This window comes from Pyrus communis, chromosome 7, assembly GCF_963583255.1.
Source record: "Pyrus communis chromosome 7, drPyrComm1.1, whole genome shotgun sequence".
Classification (NCBI taxonomy): domain Eukaryota; kingdom Viridiplantae; phylum Streptophyta; class Magnoliopsida; order Rosales; family Rosaceae; genus Pyrus; species Pyrus communis.
The window spans coordinates 5,182,369-5,204,450 of NC_084809.1; the positions used below are offsets into that span (position 1 = coordinate 5,182,369).

General features: G+C 35.5%; 3 protein-coding genes across 3 annotated transcripts; all 3 read right to left on the bottom strand.

Moving 5' to 3' along the window:
- Positions 1 to 6,534: 6,534 nt before the first annotated feature.
- On the bottom strand, positions 6,535 to 9,568 carry LOC137740919 (vesicle-associated protein 4-2-like). The gene is made up of 7 exons (XM_068480724.1): positions 9,049 to 9,568; positions 8,034 to 8,104; positions 7,755 to 7,836; positions 7,507 to 7,628; positions 7,059 to 7,136; positions 6,820 to 6,939; positions 6,535 to 6,717 (listed from the first exon to the last, which is right to left on the bottom strand). Exons 1-7 carry the CDS (start codon positions 9,323 to 9,325, stop codon positions 6,658 to 6,660), a joined length of 810 nt encoding a protein of 269 aa, XP_068336825.1. The 5' UTR covers positions 9,326 to 9,568; the 3' UTR covers positions 6,535 to 6,657.
- A 4,283-nt stretch (positions 9,569 to 13,851) lies between these two features.
- LOC137738711 (uncharacterized) lies at positions 13,852 to 14,477 on the bottom strand. Its single transcript, XM_068478183.1, has one exon. The coding sequence runs from the start codon at positions 14,322 to 14,324 to the stop codon at positions 14,046 to 14,048; it is 279 nt and encodes a 92-aa protein (XP_068334284.1). The 5' UTR covers positions 14,325 to 14,477; the 3' UTR covers positions 13,852 to 14,045.
- Positions 14,478 to 18,285: 3,808 nt separating this feature from the next.
- On the bottom strand, positions 18,286 to 18,951 carry LOC137738715 (uncharacterized). Its single transcript, XM_068478187.1, has one exon. The coding sequence runs from the start codon at positions 18,751 to 18,753 to the stop codon at positions 18,475 to 18,477; it is 279 nt and encodes a 92-aa protein (XP_068334288.1). The 5' UTR covers positions 18,754 to 18,951; the 3' UTR covers positions 18,286 to 18,474.
- Positions 18,952 to 22,082: the final 3,131 nt, after the last annotated feature.

Genomic DNA, 22,082 nt, shown 5'->3' on the forward strand with positions numbered 1-22,082 from the left:
TGTTTTATGGTCGAACTTCAACTTTCTTTAATACAAAAAATAATTAAATTAAATAATTATAAATTGAATTAGGGGCTAATTTATTTGCTTCTAATAGCTAAATTTTGTAAACGGAGCTTTTTCCGGCCCTAAGTGATAAAAATGAGTAGAGGCCGCTTATTGTTTGTCCTGTTACTTTAATAGAGACAATTTCATGTTTTCGCCCCTAATGAAAATTATTAGAGGCAAACTATTAATTTCGAATCTAATATAACGCACGCAATACTCACTTTTTTTCTGTAGTGATATTTATAATTGTCTAACTCTTGAAAGAAGCTACAATTTTTATCTTTTGACAACAAGAGCGATGGTGAATCAAATTTATGGATAGGAAGATTCATGTGGATCGATCCACACTAGGATGTATAAGCATCATTGCTTTTAACGAGTGTTGTAAAGCGCCATCTGCATAGAAACTACAATTTTTCACTCCCACAAATAGTGCACCTACTATTTTTTTTTTTTTTTTTGTAAGGAGGGGACAATTGGTGGTAAGTCATAGTTATCCATCATTTTTTTTTAAGGGGGAAACAATTGATGGTAAGCCATAGTTATCCATCATTTTTGGGAGCCGGAAGACTTACACAGGCATTTCAATCTCTCCCTGGCACCTATTATTTAAATTTTAAAATGTTAAACTGGGGAGAAAAAAAAACCTTGACAAAAATAAGGACTTTTCGGAGGTTATTATTACTCAAACGAAATTATCAATATTGTAAAGAAAATAAGGACTTTTCGGGGTTTATAATTACTGAAACGATATTTATCAATATTGTAAGTAATAATAAAATTCATACATAATTGGCGTGTGTGGAATAAATTGTAAATAATTTGTAATGATAAATTAATCTTTTTTTATTTGAATTTTGGGTTTCATTTGGTTGTAAGATAGATGGATTTATGTTTTAAAAAATAAGAGTTACAAATGCCCCTCTAAAGAACTTACAAATATATTAAGAAAATACGCAAGATGAAGCTATTTATCTTTTTAAAGTTTGATAATTAAATACTAGATTGAGTACTTATTGGAGAAATTTTGGACTTTTAGTTCTATTAATCCTTTTTTCCACAAGTTATATTTTACTAAAGAACGAAAGCGATATCCAAAATAAACTTATCAATTAAAAAATAACGCGTAACAATCATTACATCATACTACTCATTATATCGCTTTAAAAACTTGTTTAGACAATATATTCCATTCCTAATTAGACTTTTCTATCCAGGATAAGATTGATCACAATATGTTGTAATATATATGAAACCGAAAATAAATGGAGAATATTGTTACTCAATACTGAACATTTTGTTTATAATTCTTCGATGAGTTTAAATTTCAAATCTATGTATTAAATAGATACAACTTCCAAAGTTCAAAAAAGATTGTTATTCACATACGATTATTAATATTTTATCGTTGATATTTCTCTATTTATTCAGCTAAATGATTAAAAATTGAAAAGATGTAAAAAAAAAAAATATATAGAGTTATCATTAGATTTTTTTTCTATTTATTTAATCAGACGATCAAAAATTAAAAATAAATGTGTAAGAAACAAAAATTGGAGTTGATAGCAGAAGAACTGAGGAGAAAGAGAATCTTTTGTACCAGCTAGATTGCAGCCAGCCAATGAGGGCAAACAGGTGTCGAGCTTATCCGAACTTTCCTCGGGAAACGGATTCCTCCTGATTTAATTTGTGAAAATACTAGAAATCTTCGTATTTTAACTGTTTATTGTATAACGTGAGATTAGCTTTCATCAAATACTACTTAAATTTAATTTTAAATAAAAAATCAAATGATTTCCAACCACATGATACATTATAAAAGAATCTCTACAAAATAGATTCGCATGGGATCCTATTCCCTTTCCCCGTTCATCTCATGACTCATCGGTTCATGCATCCAATCAGGCAAACAGGTGTCCAACTACGTTGCATCGTCCCTGCTGCCCTCACGTCCTCTATCAGCATGGGGCTCGCCACTCGTCTCGTTCCCTGGGGTATCGTTTGGTATGCAGACGGGACGGGACAGGACGGAACAGAACGGAGCGGGAGCAAAGATGCCCTCGGATGGAAACAAGGAGGAAGAAGAAGGAGACAGAGATGTTATAATTTTGTGTTCCACTGATGTGGAACGAGTCGTTCCAAGGGGGTGAGGTGGAACGAAAATTCACCCAAAACTCGTCCCGTGGAACAGCTCGTTCCACCCGTTTTAGGCGCACCAAACGTGGGACGGAACGCCTTGTCCCACTCTGTTCCGTTCCTTCCCACGTACCAAACGCTACCCCAGTTTTTATGAAATCGGTTAACTCGTCCCAAGGGTCAGTTTCGTCTTTCCGACGTGATCGGAAAACGATGGGGTTATGGAGGGAGAGGGACACGTGTGCGGGGGTTGGCGCTTTTATTCCCTTTGGCGCCATTGGGCGGTCATATTCATACTCATGGGGTGCATGCATGGCCATCACGTGGAGAAATTTTTTTTTAAGACAGAAATACGAGTGGTACATAATATATTTTTATGTAAGTAATGAGAAATTTTATTTTTTAAGTCATTAACTTTTAACACACATATTTCATCAGTTGTATAATGACAAGTAGTGTATTACCTCGTATGCCGATCACACTGAAAAATCTCTCGATGACATGGGTCTCCCGTCTCTGTTATCCTCGGGTTTGAAGCTTTAAAAATGAATAATTTTATGTTTTTACTTTTAGTATACTGATTTGAGCATTTTGGACGGGTGAGATTTCATGCAGCGTGATCGAACGGTGTTTGATATCAGTTTGTTGGTCATCCGACGTTCACGTCTTTTTTCCCTTTCTGTTGAAACTCGACCGACAACATTAAATTTTCATTTTGTCTTGCAACAGAACTTTGTTTTCAAATTTCCATTTCATGTGTGTTTGAGAACATTTTGGCTGTACCTTGTATGGTATCATCGTGCTAATGTTTACTAGTACAAACATTGAGAAAATTTTGGTTAAAGGTTGTACGGTATCATCAATCATGTTGATGCCAGGAAAAACTTGCATGAAGGGGTTTGTATATTCATTTTTCTCTGTTTTGTTTTTTATATTATAACTAATTAGGTATTTGTTTAGTAATAATCTCTATTACAATTGAAAACAACTTTTCAATTCGAGTTCTCACCTCTGTTGATTAAAAGAGATATTTCTTTCATCTGGTTAAGTTTAATTAATTATTTGACTTGGTATAACATGTAACTATGAAATACTTGTAGATACAAAAGTTAGGAGAAATGACCTGTTTGAATGTGAGAGGAAGAGGAATCTTAAGATTGTTAGCATTTCCTAGCACACGTTAGGATAAATCGTGAAATACAAAAGGATTGTAGCTCGAGTTGTAAATAGCATTACAAAAATTCTGTATTTGATTCTGTCTTCGAATCTCACTTAATTTCAGTTGCTAGATAATCTTAGGGTTTGAGTTTAGGATGGTTTTCAAATTAATTACAACTTGCTTTAGTCTTATCATTAGTGCAAATGGGTCGCCTTCGTATAATTAGAGTGGGGCTTCCATTTCACTAAGGAGGTCCACCCCCATCAGGAATCAGTTTTGAAAATAATAATTGTGTTTGCTATATGCTCTAGTCAATATCAGGGTGGGGGTCCCCATTGCATCTCTATTATATCTACAGCTCCAAAAGTGCTTTTACAATAATCGCTTTTAGACTTCTGCCAACAAAGAGAAAATAAAAAGAAACCCAATTGTGATGCTGGTATTTGATACCAAAATGTGTTATATATCCTTTTTTTTTTTAATAGATTTTGAACTAATGGAGGTTATTGGTTTAAGTATAATCCACTAATGACGATGGTTGATTTTTTATTCTAAGTGTTTCATGCTATCACTTAAGATATATGAATAATATATAATAAAATTTCAGGTTGAACATACAGATCTTGCAAAAAGGGTTCAAGGAGTCTTGATTGTATCATGTAGTGATTACTTTTTAATTTGTAATTACAGGCAGGAATTCCATTGTTAAATAACGTTGTGAAGGCGATAATACTAAGTTGGGGATTAATTTATAAGAATTAGGCAGGCACCTATCCATTGTCATTGGCTTACCTTCCAACTAGTTTACAAGATAAGATCTTCCCCTTATTCCAACATCATATACTCTTTTTTATTAGAGGATAACTTTGCCTTCTGTCTAGCTCAAATTACTGCACACCTATTCTTCAAAGAAATACATGTAGATAGAACTCTGAAACTTTGAACTTTTTTTTTATTGGGGACTATATATGTCTAGAGTTATTCAGAGAGAAACATTTAACATGTCTAACGTATTACATATATATACGTTTTTTTTTACTATTTTTAACGAATTTATTTCGATAAAGAAAAACAAGAGATTTCATAAACAATAAAGGGATCTTTAATGAAAGGATAATGATAGGGAAATCAAAATTTTAAACCAGGTTTTGTAAACTAAATGTTGTGGTTGTTGATGATTGAATTATCAGTTAATTGCTGATTAATATGTTTATTTCTTATTGGTGATATATATATATATATATATATATATATATATATATATATCAATAGAAAGCAAGCACATTAACACTACTAAAATTTAAAAATATATGATGTGTCACAAATAAAAAGTAAGCACGTTAATCAACACTTAAGTAATAATCCAATTATCACCAACCATATTGTTTAGTTTATAAATTTAATCTCCTGAGTATTACCTATGATTTATAGCATTACCCTTTATTAATTTGTGTTTCTTTATTGTTTAAGCTTGAGTTTTGGTTCTCTTTGTATCGGGCTAAAAAAATTGTAAACTAGAATCTCAAAGATGATAGACATGCATGCAGCCATAAGCTAAAGCAAGACCGTGAAAATAATAGGGATCCCAAGAACTGGTCTTTGTTGGATAAGATTGGTATATATTTTAGTTTATTTTTAGGGGACCAGAAAATAAGAATTAAACTCAGATCTCAATCCACTTTCCACTAGGGGTAGGCACTTAAAACCAAAAATCGAAACCAAAACACGAATCAAATCAGACCTTACCGAACGGTTCGGTTTTGCGGTTTTGAAACCGAACAACAATGTAGGAAATGGTTTGGTTTCGATTTTAGCTTTTGAAAACTGCACCGAAATCGAAATTGAACTGCACCATAAATATTAATAAGCATTTAATTAAATGTCCATATTAGATGTCATGTTTTAATAGGTTGTTTGTTAGAGTGCATACATTTAGTATGAATCCAACCACACTAGAATCATCAGCCATCACTTTCTTTCTCTTCAACATAATATCACCACTCATGAGTAGGGGTGGGCACTTGAATGCATTGTCCTACACTGGATATGTGATCAACGGGTGACATTGAGAAATCAAAATTGCAAGGGAAATAATGCATAGCTTCCTTATAGATTTGAGGGTGCAACCATGCAAGTCTGTCTGCTGGGCAATTATAATATGCATCTGCCATGAGTCCATGACATTGGATCATTGATAAACGTTATCGACTACACAGAATATGCATGTAAAGTTGCAAACCGTTCATGCATTTCTTCTTCCCAAGCCTTAAAATTTTTGCGTGGCAATTGTTACCTAGCTAGCTAATAAGGTTGCTCTGTGAGGACTTTTTACTGGTTTTTAATTAGGGATTAGTTTCATTTTATATACTGATTATGACATTTTGTAGCAGTTCGATTAGCTATTGCTTATGTTTAATTTGTACCCTTTAGGAGCACTCTCTATGATGTCTAGATTGGGAAATGTTTAATAATATGTTCTAATGTAATGTCTTTCATTTCATGTTCTGATTTATGATCTTACTAGAAACTACTTTTCTTCTAGATAAGTTTTTTTTTTTTTTTTTTTTTAAGTTATTTGTTGATTGCATTCATGTAAAGCTTGAGATAACGAGTGTTTCGTATTTTAAATTGTATATTTTTTCATAAAAACCGAATTGAAACCGTTTAAAACCGCATCAAACCGAACTAAACGGTTTGGTTTCATTTTGATTTTGGCTTCAAAACCACCCCGAACCGAACCGCAAAAAATTTCGATTTCAATTTCGGTTTCACTCAAAACCACACCGAACCATGTCCACCCTTACTTTCCACTAGTTCCATACAATTAAGAAATGGAGCGTAGCCTCAGTATTGCTCTCTTTCAAGCTGTCAACTCTGGGCAATAGCAAATTATAAATAGTTGTGTAAGTGTTTAGAAACCACACTTCTATGAAGTTTTTAGTGATATGAATCAAGATCCTTTTATATCAGTTGACACATATACCATGATCCTTGAGGTGTATGTCAACATGGCACAAATAATTGCATATAATTTTTGCAAATTCAGCAAGGAAACAGTAAATTCACCGTATCGAGAGGTGTTCGTGTTGCATGTCTCAAAACAAAAATGTGGCAAAACAGCCAGCCAGATCAGAACAGAGAGTATATCTTCTGTCAAAATAAAATCATTCATTTATACTATCTATGGGCTATAAGGTTGGAGATGGAGATCCAAATTTCTCCCATACATGAATAAGGCGATCATTCAATTTCACATATTAATTGAAACTTCCACACTATAGAAAGAAATGATCTAAACAAAAGGGGACACAACTCTACACTGAATCAACCCCTTCAACCTGCTGCTGCGCTAGGTATCTTTCCCTGCGCTCTTTCTACAAAGGAAACCGCACATACTACAAGTAAGAATGTGAATCTATAACGCTCAACACCATCATTCTACCAAAAGAAACAAAAATGTGTTGAGAATGCCTTACCCATTCATCTATGACAAGTCCTTCCCCTACTATCCGGGGACCTGCTTCTTGTGGAGGCTTTTTTCGTGATTCAAGGGCAGCCTCAGCCTCGGCCAATTGCCGCTCAAGTTTTTCCATTGCCTTAATAAAAAAACAAATTGAAAGTGAGAAGGCTTATTACTCAGGCTAAAGCGAAGACAACCAAAAAATGTATATGTAGTGAAAGAAATGACAAACTAGAGATGTATCCATCTACTAACAGGGGTAGGGCGCTCAGGGTCAAGAAAAACAACGCGCAAAACCTGCTCAACCACGACTTGGTCCCTCTGCTCATCAAACTGCATAAACACATGTCACATTTAATGTTTAACATCTGTGAATTATGATGCACACTAGTTTCTATCTTGTCATAACATAAAAAATATACAATAGATTTCAAGTATAAATCAGATATTGCGAGATCAAACTGTTGCAGAAGCTAGATATATGCCCTAAACAAATTACAAGGAAGCTTGAATTAGAATTCTGCCAAATGTTTGCTAATGCAGTACATGACATCTGAATTTTCACTTATTAGTATATGGCGCCTAAGGTTATAGACAAACATTTTTCTGAAATTATCTTTGAGGGAATGTAAAAGTATGTTGGGGGAAAAACAATATAATTAAATATGGTTAAAAGTTATACACGAAATGCCTGCAACCATACCAGTTCTGGCACATAGTCCATATCTCCTTTCACTTTTAAGGTCATGATCTTGAACTTAACCCTGCTCTTCTGGTCTACAGCTGGTTTCTCATCGTTCTCTGGAGGTTCCACAAACTTGAAAACTGTCATTAAAATTACAATTTTCAGCGATGAACTTACTAGAATATGACTAACTAGTATGTTATTCATTGTAAATATATGGAAGTGAAATATAACCCGAAAATGGAAGATCGTGAAGTAAGAATTACCAGTTGCAATAAGACCTTCATCAGGAGCAAGTATACCCCCAGGAGGACGCATGTAACAACTCTTTGGTGCAGTTGTTTGGAACTAAAGCAATCAACACGTAAGCAGTTAGATAGCCGCATCGAATTTATAGTGGGAAAACTCTTGATGTATACTGTCATCCAATGCTATACAATTTTCAAAACTATGTTAACCGAATTTGATCATATGTCCAATTAGATATGACTAGTTTCAGATATGTAAAATACATAACAGGGGAACTTAGAGGATTCAATCCATACCTTGAAAGCTACAATAGTTTTGCTTGTGTTTTTTATTCCAATTGCACTCCTGACCTGTTTACCGGGTTCATCTTCGGACGAAACAAATACATTGTGAGGCCAAATATATCTAGCTTGAATCATATACCAGCAAAGGAACTCAGCCAACATTACACTTTTATAATGATAGCAAATATTTCTGAGTGAAAATCTTACAAGAAATCCTAGGTGAAGCTAATAATGTGAGAAGAGGCCGGATCAGATTAAATGCATCCACTCCCAACTACACAGATGGATACATCATGCAACAGAAACAAGCCAAAGAAGAGAGCATATGAGACATAGATAGAGACCCCAATAAGAATTGACCATATCAGCAATAAACATTTGGAATTAAATACGGAATTTGTTATTTTTAAACTCTCGATCATAGAAATTGGGAAATGACGCATAGTTACATGGAATTTAAACTTGAGAATTGGAGGTCCCAAATTCCAAGTTTTTTTTTCACGCAAAAATTCTAAATTTCTATGTTTCTGAATCCAAACAAGGGAATTTGTGCATGTCAATTTATAAATCCTGACTTTTACCCAAATTCCAAGTTTATTTCTCTCATCCAAACATAGTATAAGACTTGTTTGGAACAGATTTTTGAAGGGTTAAAAGCGTTTTGTGACAATTAAAACATTTCTGAATACTTTTGGAAAAAAACTTCAAAGTTGTTCTACGAGTTTCAAATAAATCACTTCTAGGAAAGTGCTTATAAGCAGAAGTATTTCTCACATAAGCAAATCCCAAACGGCCCCAAGTCATTCATAGTCTAACTCATGAAATCAACAATTTATGCAACTTAAGCAAATCAAAGAACAAAGAATGTGGTTATATGTAAGCATTTATATTAGCAAAACACCAGTCTAAGCTCACAACAGACATATCATGCATGCAACCAATTACACAACCCAAAAAAACAAAAACCCAGATCAGAATTATTACATAAGAACAAAGATAACTATATAGACAAGTAAAAGGGGCATACATGGAAAAAATAGCTTATTTGGGGGATCAAGACGCAGCCTCCTCCGAGCAGGAAGCAAAGACTTGGTCACATACGACACCGTACTGGCAGAATGAAGAGCCGTACGTTCAGCCGCAGACTCGTGACCCAGCTGGTGGTGAACATTATGATGCATAGAAGACAAGGTCGAGGACGATGACGAAGAGGAAGACGAGGAGGCGTTTCCGGGCCAAAACGGTATTTTGAACAGACTCCAAAGCTTCCCGTCATGCCCAGATTTCTCAGCCTCCACAGCCATTGTCGACCCTACTCGCCGGAAATCACTTCGCGGTGGCCGCGGGCAAACGGGTTTCGCCGGAGATGGTGTGAAAACAGTCAAAAAAGAGATTTTGTTTTGCGCGGATTGAACGAGAATTCGCTTTGTGCGGATTGAAGGCGAAAGCTGAAAGATTGAGACTTTGGTGGCACGTAGTGTTTGTGAAAGGTCTTTATGGAATGCGGACGCCGAATGCGGATGAATGCGACCCTTCGTTCTGGACTTTTTGGATTGTCGGAACTGGCGGTGGTTACTTTTACAGTTTACTCACTCCAATCTGTTCTGTTGTTGTTGGCTGGCAGTTGGCAGCTGAGGATCAAGTTTAAAAACATATTATGGGCACTTATATATTTCAATTTCATTCAAACTATTGAACTTATATTTTTTATTCAAGTAACGTCGTAGTCCGATTTAAACCAATGAGAGGGAATTCCAATTTCGGTTGAGTGGCTATGCCAAAATCTGCATTAAAATTATTGGACTATAGTCTATAAGAGCATAGCTGCCACCAATTATATATTTCTTATTACATGACTACAGATGTAATGTGATGAACGCTAAAACTACAAAATCCAAAAATATCAACACATCTGAACAAGGTCAATCAATTTCATTAGTGTCCATACCCTCTTACATCTAAGTACAATTGTCTTCCTAAACATTGGAATAGTTTAGAAATCGTTTGGTCAAATATCATAGTACAGTTTAATTTCCAAACAATAATCTATATCTTGGTATTAATTTCCAAACAGAAAATTGACAGCTATAGGAAGAATACCCAAATCAGTGGTGGAAGAACTATAGCTTCGGATATGACATGCACCAAATCCACACTTCCTTTCCAATCTTCCTGCGATTTCTTTTTCCTTTCGTCTCTCTTTTTATTCTTTTGTCATTCTACTTTTGTTTTTAAAAGACTGGATCAATTGCATGAGGCCATAATTAAAATAGGTAATGATGTTTAGGGCATTAGAACATGTTCTCCTATAGTGGTGCCGTCAAAGGTAACGACCCTGCAAACAGCAACTCCAGTGATATTCCCATGTGGCCCTCCCTCTTGTGAAAGGCATCTCATCTTTTTCCCACATCCCAAATCAATGAAATCATATTCATACACCATAGTTGTGGACCTGCCATTTTTCACTTGGGAAAATCACATAGTTCAAAGAGCTTTTGCGTAAAGTTACTTCTGTTCCCTTTATTTTTCTCACGGTGCATATATAATAAGTTGATCGACCCAAGGGGGCTTATTGCTTGGAGATTGGAGCACTACCGTATAAGATGCAGTTACATAATTGCGTGCTCTAATTTCATGATCGATCCTTACTTAGATCGATAATTGACAAGTGAATCTTAATATTTAAGGGTGTATATCTCTAAATTGTGTTAAACACATCAATCTAATCCCCGACTTCAAAATCACTTGATGCATGTTTATATTTTGATAGTACACACTAATGTTCATAAAAAAAATTGCAAACACGACACGTGATTAAAAAATAAAGGGCACATAACTAATGTATATGGTATCAAATAATCGGATGATTACGACTTTGGAGTTTAAAATGATGAGTTTCACATAATAATAGGACCAGGTTAATCAGAATTCAAAGTTTTATAGTTCTGTTTTTGTTAGAGATGACATTCAATTAATTATTTGCTTTTCTATGTGTCAAACTCTAAGGAAAATGTGATTTCATCCTTCTGAACAAATTAAAAGGATATAATGAGACCAAAGACACACAGCATACATAACGCTTGGTAATGATTTCATAAACATGGGAGTGGGCAGGAATAGGATCTTTCCAGCTCAGTTGGGTCCCCAACAACTCAAGTACATTATTAGTCCAAGTGGTTTTTCTGATTGCTTCCTAGTCCCCTTCTTCTTTGACACCATCTCTTTTTTTTTTTTTTTTTTTTTTTCGAAGAAGATTCTCCCACTTGTGTAGACAGTGGCATCGATCATGTTGTTAATTACTACATGTTGGTAGCTCTGCAGGGATCTTTATTTGATAAATTTTCATCTTTCATCCCCAATAAGTTCTATGGTAACAATATTTGTAAGAGGCTAAGAGCAGACTGCCCTCTACAGCTCTACTCTACAATTTGCACAAACCTGAAAATAATCTTAGGGTAAGAGATAATCATTTTCTAGCACAAGCGAGGTCAGGTATGATTCAGAAAATTAATAGTGCATTTTTGCTCACTAACTTAATTATTGTTACATAAGTTTAAATTTTGTGATTTCTGTATAGATTAAACTCATCCAATGAGTAATCAATGGGTACGTGAACAAAAATATTTCTTCCAAAAATTATATTTTGGGGATGAATCTCCAACCTTTGTATTTTGTAACGAAGTTCTCCTCCCTGTCTTAATTTATTGATAATAAAGATTAATGTGCCGACATAAAATGTTTCCAAAGTATGTACAAATTACAATGACCTTAAGCCGAGTTTAATTGGGTCTCAGTTGGGAACCCAAGAATTAAGATTACATAACTTTCCTCATGGACTCCTCTGACGGCTTTGCTTTCTCTTCTCTCATGATTGTGCCTTAAACCCTTGGAGCAGCAGAAGGAGAAGGATACAATTCCTTGGCCTGAGAAAACAACCTGGTCAGATGGTTCTTGACATGTTGGTGCATCAGTGTTATGGGGTCGTTTCACCTGCATACCCCTTGGTCTTTCAGGGCTTCCACAACTCCAACTGCTGCCCCCCCAATCCAAGACCTAACATATCGATACATACTAGTTAGGTCATCTCCAACCGAAGGGTCCAGAGGGTCAAAGGGTAGAAAATAACCCAAAAACCGTCTCCAACCGAGAGCTAGACCAAAGAGCTCGTGGGTCCCATTGGACAAAAAATGGCCAAAGGGCCAACCGGTTGGCCCAAAGTAGCCAGCCAGCTAGCCCCGGGCTAGGCCATAATTTTCATTATTCTTGTCGGTTATATCCGACAGGAATGGTAGACCAAAATTTCAAATACAACGGCTAGTTACCGTTGGATTCATTTTTTTTTTTATGAATTTAATTTTTAAATTGTAAATTTTAATTTGTAATTTTTAAATTTAAGTTGTAGTTTTTAAATATAAGTTGTTGTTTTTAAATTTAAGTTGGTGTAGTTTTTAAATTTAAATAATAAATTATATTTGGTCCTATGATCCTCGGTTGGAGACGGTTTTTTGTGACAGAGCTAAAACGAGCCTTATGGCCCTCGGTTGGAGATGGAGGCAAATATGACCATGTACAGATCATTAAAATATTAGTATCTTGGATGACCAGTGTGACATCCCACATCGCCTAGGGGAGTGATCCTTATATGTATATTCACATCCCTACCTAGCATGAGGCATTTTGGGAGCTCATTGGCTTCCGGTTCCATCGGAACTCCAAAGTTAAGCGAGTAGCACACGAGAGCATTTCCATGATGGGTGACCCCCTGGGAAGTTCTCGTGTGAGTTCCCAGAAACAAAACCGTGAGGGCGTGGTCGGGGCCCAAAGCGAACAATATCGTGTTACGGTAGAGTCGAGCCCGGGATGTGGTTGGGGCCTGGGCCGTGATGTGACAATTTGGTATCAGAGCCTAACCCTGGCCGTGGTGTGTCGACGAGGACGTTGGGCCCCTAAAGGGGGTGGATTGTGGCATCCCACATCGTCCAGTTGGAGCTGGAGGCAAATATGACCATGTACTGTTCATTAAAATATTAATATCTTGGATGACCAGTGTGACATCCCACATCGCCCAGGGGAGTGATCCTTATATGTATATTCTCATCCCTACCTAGCACGAAACATTTTGGGAGCTTATTGGCTTCGGATTCCATGGGAACTCCGAAGTTAAGCGAGTAGCGCGAGAGCATTCCTAGGATGGGTGACCCATCGGGAAGTTCTCGTGTGAGTTCCCAGAAACAAAACCGTGAGGGCGTGGTCAGGGTCCAAAGCGAACAATATCGTGCTACGGTGAAGGAGCGGGCTCGGGAAGTAGTCCCCCCAGGCCGGGATGTGACAACCAGAGAGCTAAAACTAGCCATCAGGTCAACCTTCGGTTGGAGATTGTCTTATTTAACAAATTCTAGCTACTTGAATCTTTAAGTGCATGCACAAGAGAAAAATGGACAATTTCCACGTTTGACAAGATGAGTAATTTAGATGGTAATAAATCAACACAGAAGTTAAATCCTCATTAAAGAGATGAAACTAATTGAATCTAGGGAACTTTAACGAAAAGCTCTCGATACTGTTCACTTCAACGAAAAACCACATTTTTAACTAAAATGTCAATCATGGTACTATTCACTTTATCCTTTATTTTGTCCTAATCGTTAAAACTCAAAATTTTCAAATCATTTTCATTAGTTTTCCTTTGAATATATGGCCAATTTGGTGGACGGTTACTTGTTGACTGCTATGTCGATTAAAATACTTTGGTTCACCAATGAAATTGGAAGGGAAAGGAATATAAATAATCCAAAGAGAGGGAAAAAAAAAAAAAAAGGCTAAGTTAATGTTGATCGCATGATAAATTAGTTCTCATATATTAATTTGTAAATACATTAATTACAGAGATCTCAAAGATCTAGATTTAACATTTTGTTGTGAAAAGTTACAATTCCTTCAGGCTACAGTCTACAACTTGTTCGATCAAATGGCCTGCGAATTCTTGCGCTTAACTAAAAATTGAAAGAGTGGCTGAATGAATGATCAATTGGGACCCCAGCAGCTGAGGTACATGACTGTCCTCAGAGATTCCTCAGACTGCTTTACCTTCTCATCTTGTCTAAAACTTGAGACCAAAGCAGAAGATGAGGAAGAGAACTTGTTGGCCTGAGAAAACGACCCAAGTTGGTTCTTGGCATGCTGCTGCAGTAATCTCATGGTGTAATTCCACCTGCAGATCCCTTGGTCTTTCAAGGCCTCCACAACTCCAACACTTGCTGCCACTACCCAACCTCTCCTTGCTGCAACTAATGAACTAGTCATACTGTCTGTATATATTTTTAACACAATAATCTTGATGGAAATTGGAAGTAAATAAAACTGATGTTTGATTGATGTGTCTGAATTTTGATTTGATGAAGAAACCGTTGAGCGGGCGTTGCTTTTTATATGAAGGGAGCGACGGTTCAACTAAAGTTCATGAATGTAGGAGGAAAGTGGAAGCCCATAAAATGTGGGAAAGGGGAAAACCATGGGAATTAAGCCAATGGTTTTTACTAGCTGGTCACACTCACTGATAGAGGAGACAGGATTAGGTTGGGTAGGACGGAATTGGATCCTCTCTGAGGCAAGGCCTCGGGATCCTCCTGACCCACTAACACGAGCTGTTGGATTTTGATCCAACGACTATAATTATTATAATTTTAGAAGGATCCTTTATTTGTAACCGTTGGATCAAAATCCAACAGCTCATGTTATTGAGTCAGAAGGATCTCAATGATTTGCCTTGAAGAGGTTCCAATTCCGGGTAGGACCAAGCAAAAGCACACGGTTTTCCTTTATAAAATCCATTTAAGCCTCAAGTATTGGAGGAGAGGAGATCTCACTTGTTTTAATTTATGGAACTAAAACAGTGACTCAAACTTTTTATTTTTATTTTTATTTTTTTTTAAAAAGTGTTATTCAGTCACCTATTTTTATCTTTCACTCTTATTAAGTTTTGATTATTGATATTCTTCAATTCATTCGATTCGACGATCGAAAATTGAGAGAGATATGTGAGAAGTAAAAACGGGTGTGTGAATGCAATACCCTTTTTAAACTTAGAGATCTCATTTTCAAAGGAAGTTGAAGTTTCTATTATTAAACTAATTTGACAAGGATAATGTTAGAGAGACTAAACTTCTAAACTAAATTTCATAAACAAAATGATATGGTCGTTGATAATTGAATTATTACTTAAGTGTTGACTACGGTACATTACTTAAGTGTTGACTACGGTACATTACTTATTGGTAACACATAATTTAGTTTGCAAGTTTAATTTAAAATTTTAATATCTCTAACATTATCCATTTTGACAATATAAAAAATAATTCCAATCTTTATAAGTACATGTTATTTTTTTTTCCAATATAAAATTCATTCTCCTAACAATTTTCCTATATTTTAAAAGAATGATTCATAGAAAATATTGAGATTTGAGAGTCATACCAAATGCCTACAATGGATAAAAGCATCAAACAAACTATTGGATTGGACTGGATTCTCACTAATAGTCACCAAATCCAATCCAATCATGTTGGTCGTCATCCGATTCAATCATATTGGTTAAGATATTTAGCATTTAGGGATCCAAATAACAAAAATATTACTCTTATCACATATTTTATGACATTATTTATATCGCCTCTAATAGAAATATGATTCTTTTGCCACATATTTTATACTATTATTCGAATCGCCTCTAATAGAGATAAGACCAACATGTATGTTAAGTATATCATTACTCACCATGTAATAGTTTAAAATCTTCAAAACCATTTAAAATCGGATTGAATCAGATTGGATCAGTCGGTTTGGTGGATTGAAAGGGATCTCATCTATCCTAGTTTCAGACTTGAATGTTTCTATTTCTTTTCCTTTGGTCTAATGGATGTTTTTGCTCCTTTATCTTTTGGCATAGTTGGATGTTTCTGATTCTTTGAATCAATTAACTCTTTCAGATAAATAAGTATACAGAACTCGAAAAATTAAAGTATCCAAATAATAGAGTTAACAGGTTAGATACATAGAGTTTTGTCTCAAACTGAAATCAACTACATTTCAAGGAAAGTGAGTATAATAGGCGCTTTTGTCAATCCATCGTAGCACAATTTTTGTGAGACCAATAGTTAATTAAACTTCAAATTCCATAAGAAATTCCTAATTGAACTCAATATCTCAAGGCAAGATTTCTCAGAAATATACATATATATGTGGTAATTCATGTTGCAATTGTCATAACAAAATTTACATCAATTTGCCACGACCGAGCAGACATCAAGTGCCTGCATCTTACGGTCTCAAACGATTGCCTGTGCTTATAACTCAAGAAGCCCTTCATGGGGTGTTCCATGAGCGACCGCTCACACAAAAACATGAATCTTAATTAGCTCTTGTTTTTGTGAATGAATAAATGAATTAGTTGTTGGGACCCCAGCAGCTCAGGTACATGACTGTCCTCAAAGACTCCTCTGATTTCTTCATCTTCTGATCTCTCCCTTTACTCAGAGCTGAGGAAGAAGGAGAAGAGAGCGTGCTGTTGGCCTGAGAAAATGACCTCACTTGACTCTTGGCTTGTTGGCCTGCATATCTCAAGGCAGAGTTCCATCTGCAAATCCCTTGGTCCTTGAGTGCCTCCACAAATGAGAGGGAATGTGAGGATCTGAAGGTAAAAAAGTCCTACATTGATGAAATGATAAACCTTGCACAGGCTTATAAGAAATTAGGTTGCTAGCTATATTACCAATTAGTTTTATGGTAAAACCTCAACTTTTTTCGTCCTATCAGAGTAGGTTGTCGAACATGCTCCACATCATCCTGTTTGTGTTGTCCTCATGTTATGTTTGAAAATTTCCCACATTTGAGGAGGCATTTGAGAATGAATCTCACAATGGTGGGAGGAGAGACTTTGTATGGGTCTATAAGTAAATTAGATTATTTTTCATTTATTAATTGATTTTATGGTAGAACCTCAACTCTCTTCACAAAAGTCTATGTGCCTACACGTGAACTAATATATGTTATCCACGTGTTATACATAAAATAACCCCGCACATAGGGGCATGCTGAGATTTTTTTTTTTTTAACCAACGATTACATGATCATCAAAAGGTGATGTAGTCTTTTCCTGATGATGCCGTTAATAGTATTTCTCCGTCTGGATTTGTACCCTCCAGGTGGTGTAGTCTTTTTTATGAGATCGTAATTGCAGTATTTGCATAAATTTTCATCTTTCATCCCTAATAATTCTATGGTAAGAATATTTGTAAGAGGCTAAAAGTTGACTGCCCTCTACAGCTCTACTCTACAATTTGCACAAACCTGAAAATAATCTTAGGATAAGATATAATCATTTTCTAGCACAAGCGAGGTGAGGTACGATTCAGAAAATTAATAGTGCATTTTTGCTCACTAACTTAATTATTGTTACTTAAGTTTAAATTTTATAATTTATGTAGTAGATAGATTAAACTCATCCAATAAGTAATGGGTACATGAACAAAAATATTTCTTCCAAAAATTATATTTTGGGGATGAATCTCCGACCTTTAGTATTCTGTAACGAAGTTCTCCTCCATGTCTTAATTAATTGATAATAAAGATTAATGTGCCAACATAAAATGTTTCCAAAGTATGTACGAATTACAATGACCTTAAGCCGAGTTTAATTGGGTCTCAGTTGGGAACCCAAGAATTAAGATTACATAACCTTCTTCATAGACTCTTCTGACGGCTTTGCTTTCTCTTCTCTCATGATTGTGCTTTAAACCCTAAAAGCAGCAAAAGGAGAAGGATACAGCTCCTTGGCCTGAGAGAACAACCTGGTCAGATGGTTCTTGGCATGTTGGTGCATCAGTGTTATGGGGTCGTTCCACCTGCATACCCCTTGGTCTTTCAGGGCTTCCACAACTCCAACTGTTGCCCCCACAATTCAAGACCTAACATATCGATACATGTTAGTTATTTAACAAATTCTAGCTACTTGAATCTTTAAGTGCATGCACAAGAGAAAAATGGACAATTTCCACGTTTGACAAGATGAGTAATTTAGATGGTAATAAATCAACACAGAAGTTATATCCTCATTTAAGAGAAGAAACTAATTGAATATATGGCTAATTTGGTGGACGGGGACTTGTTGACTGCTATGTCGATTAAAATACTTTGGTTCACCAATGAATTTGGAAGGGAAGGGAAAATAAATAATCCAAAGAGAGAAAAAGGGCTAAGTTAATGTTGATCGCATGATAAATTAGTTCTCATATATTAATTTGTAAATACATTAATTACAGAGATCTCAAAGATCTAGATTTAACATTTCGTTGTGAAAAGTTACAAATTCCTTCAGGCTACAGTCTACAAGTTGTTCGATCAAATGGCCTGCGAGTTCTTGCCTAACTAAAAATTGAAAGAGCTGCTGAATGAATGATCAATTGGGACCCCAGCAGCTGAGGTACATGACTGTCCTCAGAGATTCCTCAGACTGCTTTACCTTCTCATCTTGTCTAAAACTTGAGACCAAAGCAGAAGATGAGGAAGAGAACTTGTTGGCCTGAGAAAACGACCCAAGTTGGTTCTTGGCATGCTGCTGCAGTAATCTCATGGTGTAATTCCACCTGCAGATCCCTTGGTCTTTCAAGGCCTCCACAACTCCAACACTTGCTGCCACTACCCAACCTCTCCTTGCTGCAACTGATGAACTAGTCATACTATCTGTATATTTTTAACACAATAACCTTGATGGAAAATTGGAAGAAAATAAAACTGATGTTTGGTTGATGCGTTTGAAATTTGATTTGATGAAGAAACTGGTGAGTGGGTGTTGCTTTTTATATGATGGGAGTGCAGTTCAACTAAGTTCATGAATGTAGGAGGAAAGTGGAAGCCCATAAAATGGGGCAGAGGGGAAAAACCATGGGAATTAAGCCAATGGTTTTTACAAGCTGGTCACACTCATTGATAGAGGCGACAAAATTAGGTTGGGTAGACCAAGCAAAAGCACACGGTTTTCCTTTATAAAATCCATTTAAGCCTCAAGTATTCGAGGAGAGGAGACACCACTTGTTTTAATTTATGAGGCTAAAACAGTGACTCAAACTTTTTTTTGAAGAAAAATATTACTAACACACTTATTTTTACTTTTTACTCACTCTTATTAAGTTTTGATTATTGAATTTCTTTAATTCATTTGATCTGACGACTGGAAATTGAGAAAGGTGTAAGAAGTAAAAATTGGTGTGTGGATGCAATACCCTTTTAAAAATTAGAGATCTCATTTTCAAAGGAAGTTGAAGTTCTATTATAAAACTAATTTGACCAGCTAGAGAGATTAAATTTTGTAAACTAATGATGTGATCGTTAATGATTGAATTATTCTTTAACTGTCGACTATCGTGCTTATTTCTTATTGGTACTACACCACTTAGTTTGTAAATTTAGTTTAAAATTTTAATTTATCTAACATTACCCATTTGACAATATAAAAAATAATTCAACTTTTTATAAGTACATGTAAATTATTTTTTTCAATATGAAATTTATATCCTAACAATTTTCCTATATTTTAAATGAATGATTCATAGAAAGTACTGAGATTTGAGAGTCATACCAAACGCCTACAATGGATAAGAGGATGAAACAAACTATTGGATTGGACTGGATTCTCACTAATAAAGTCATCAAATTCAATCCAATCACGTAGGTCGTCAGCCGATTCAATCATATTGGTTTTGATATTTAGGGATTCAAGTAACAAAAATATTACTCTTACCATATATTTTATATCATTATTTTTATCGTCTTTAATAGAGATATAACTCTCTTACTACATATTTTATACCATTATTTGTATCGTCTTTAATAAAAATATAATCCACATATATTGATAAGTGTAGCATTACTCGTAATACTTTAAATCTTCAAAACCATTTACAATCGGATTGAATCAGATTGGATCAGTCGGTTTGGTGGATTGAATGGGATCTCATCTATCCTAGTTTCAGACTTGAATGTTTCTATTTCTATTCCTTTGGTCTAATGGGATGTTTTTGCTCCTTTATCTTTTGGCATAGCTGGATGTTTCTGATTCTTTGAATCAATTAACTCTTTCAGATAAATAAGTATACAAAACTTGAAAAATTAAAATATCCAAATAATAGAGTTAACAGGTTAGATACATAGAGTTTTGTCTCAAACTGAAATCACCTAAGTATGTTCGCCTATATTTCAAGGAAAGTGAGAGAATAATAGGCGCTTTTGTCAATCCATCGTAGCACAATTTTTGTGAGAGCAATAGTTAATTAAACTTCAAATTCCATAAGAAATTCATAATTCAACACAATAGCTCAAGGCAACAATTCTCAGAAATATACATATATATGTTTAATTTATATTGCATTTGTCATAACATAACAAAATTTACATCCATTTGCCACGACCGAGCAGACATCAAGTGCCTGCATCTTACGATCTCAAACGATTGCCTGTGCTAATAACTCAAGAAGCCCTTCATGGGGTGTTCCATCAGCGACCGCTTACACATGCAATCTTAATTAGCTCTTGTTTTTGTGAATGAATAAATGAATTAGTTGTTGGGACCCCAGTAGCTCAGGTACATGACTGTCCTCAAAGACTCCTCTGATTTCTTCATCTTCTCATCTCTCACTTTACTCAGAGCTGAAGAAGAAGGAGAAGAGAGCTTGCTGTCGGCCAGAGAAAATGACCTCACTTGGCTCTTGGCTTTTTGGCCTGCATTTCTCAAAGCAGGGTTCCATCTGCAAATCCCTTGGTCCTTGAGTGCCTCCACAAATCCAATACTTGCTGCCACTATAGCGTTGCTTGAACTTGATGAACTCATGATTTCTTCTCTCCTTTGATATTCTGAGTTCTTTTGGTAGTGATTGTGAATGTTTAATGTTTGATGAAGGAGATAAGAATGGAGTGCTCTTTATATAGGAACTAGAAATGGTGGGCCCTTTCCACCAATTACTAGAGGCGGTTAAGAGGAATAAGGTTTTTAAAAATTCTTAAATTGTGTCCGTTTAACGTACATTGTGCGGCCAAAAATCATTTTAAATATTTTTATTTAAATATAAATATAAACAGTACTTAATAAAAATTGATCGCATAATGTATGATAAACGGATATGATTTAAGGATTCTCAAGATCCTCACAAAAATAATCTGAAGAGGATCCTCCTACAGTTTAGAGAGTGTAAGGCCAATGGTACCAAGGAGGGACTTGGATCCTCTCTTGAGCCAAAGGGGGGACTTGGATCCTTTCTTGAGCCCAAAGAGAGGATCATCCTGACCAAAGATCTTAGCCGTTGGATTTTCATCTAACGGTAATAATTATTATAACTTTAAAGGAATCCTTTATTTATAACCGTTTGATAAAAATTCAACGATCCAAGATCATTAGTCAGGAGGATCCTCTCCTTAAGCTCAAGAGAGGATCCAAGTCCACAAAGGACAAAGGAGCACACGGATTTCCTTATAAAATCCATCTAAGCCTCAAGTATAGGAGGAAAGGGTCTTTTACGTGGTGATAAGGAAATGTATTCAGCTAAACAACTATATCCAATTACTTTGAGAGTGACAAATCCGCTGTAGCAATATTAATTTTTGTTCAAAAAATTACTTTGTGAGTAGTGAATTTTCTTGCTAATTATGTGGATAAAATAAATTGGAGGACGTGAAATACTTGTAGTTGTTGGGCTTTGTCTATAGTTCAATATGCTTTGATATCATGAAGAAAATTAAGATTTCACCATAAAATTAATTGGCAATATGAGAAGTAAACCAATCTCTTATAATTCCTTGCAAGGTTTTTTTTTTCACCAATGTGGAACTCTTTTACTTTCACATCCTCACATGGCCCCTCACATGTGGCAAATTTTCAAAACAAACACGTGTTTTAAGTTACTCAATTCATATTGTCTATGTGTTTGACTTGAAAATTCATCACAAATGAGAAGGTGTGTGAGGATGTAAAGGTAAAAGAGTCTCACATCGATAAAATGACAAACCTTGCACACG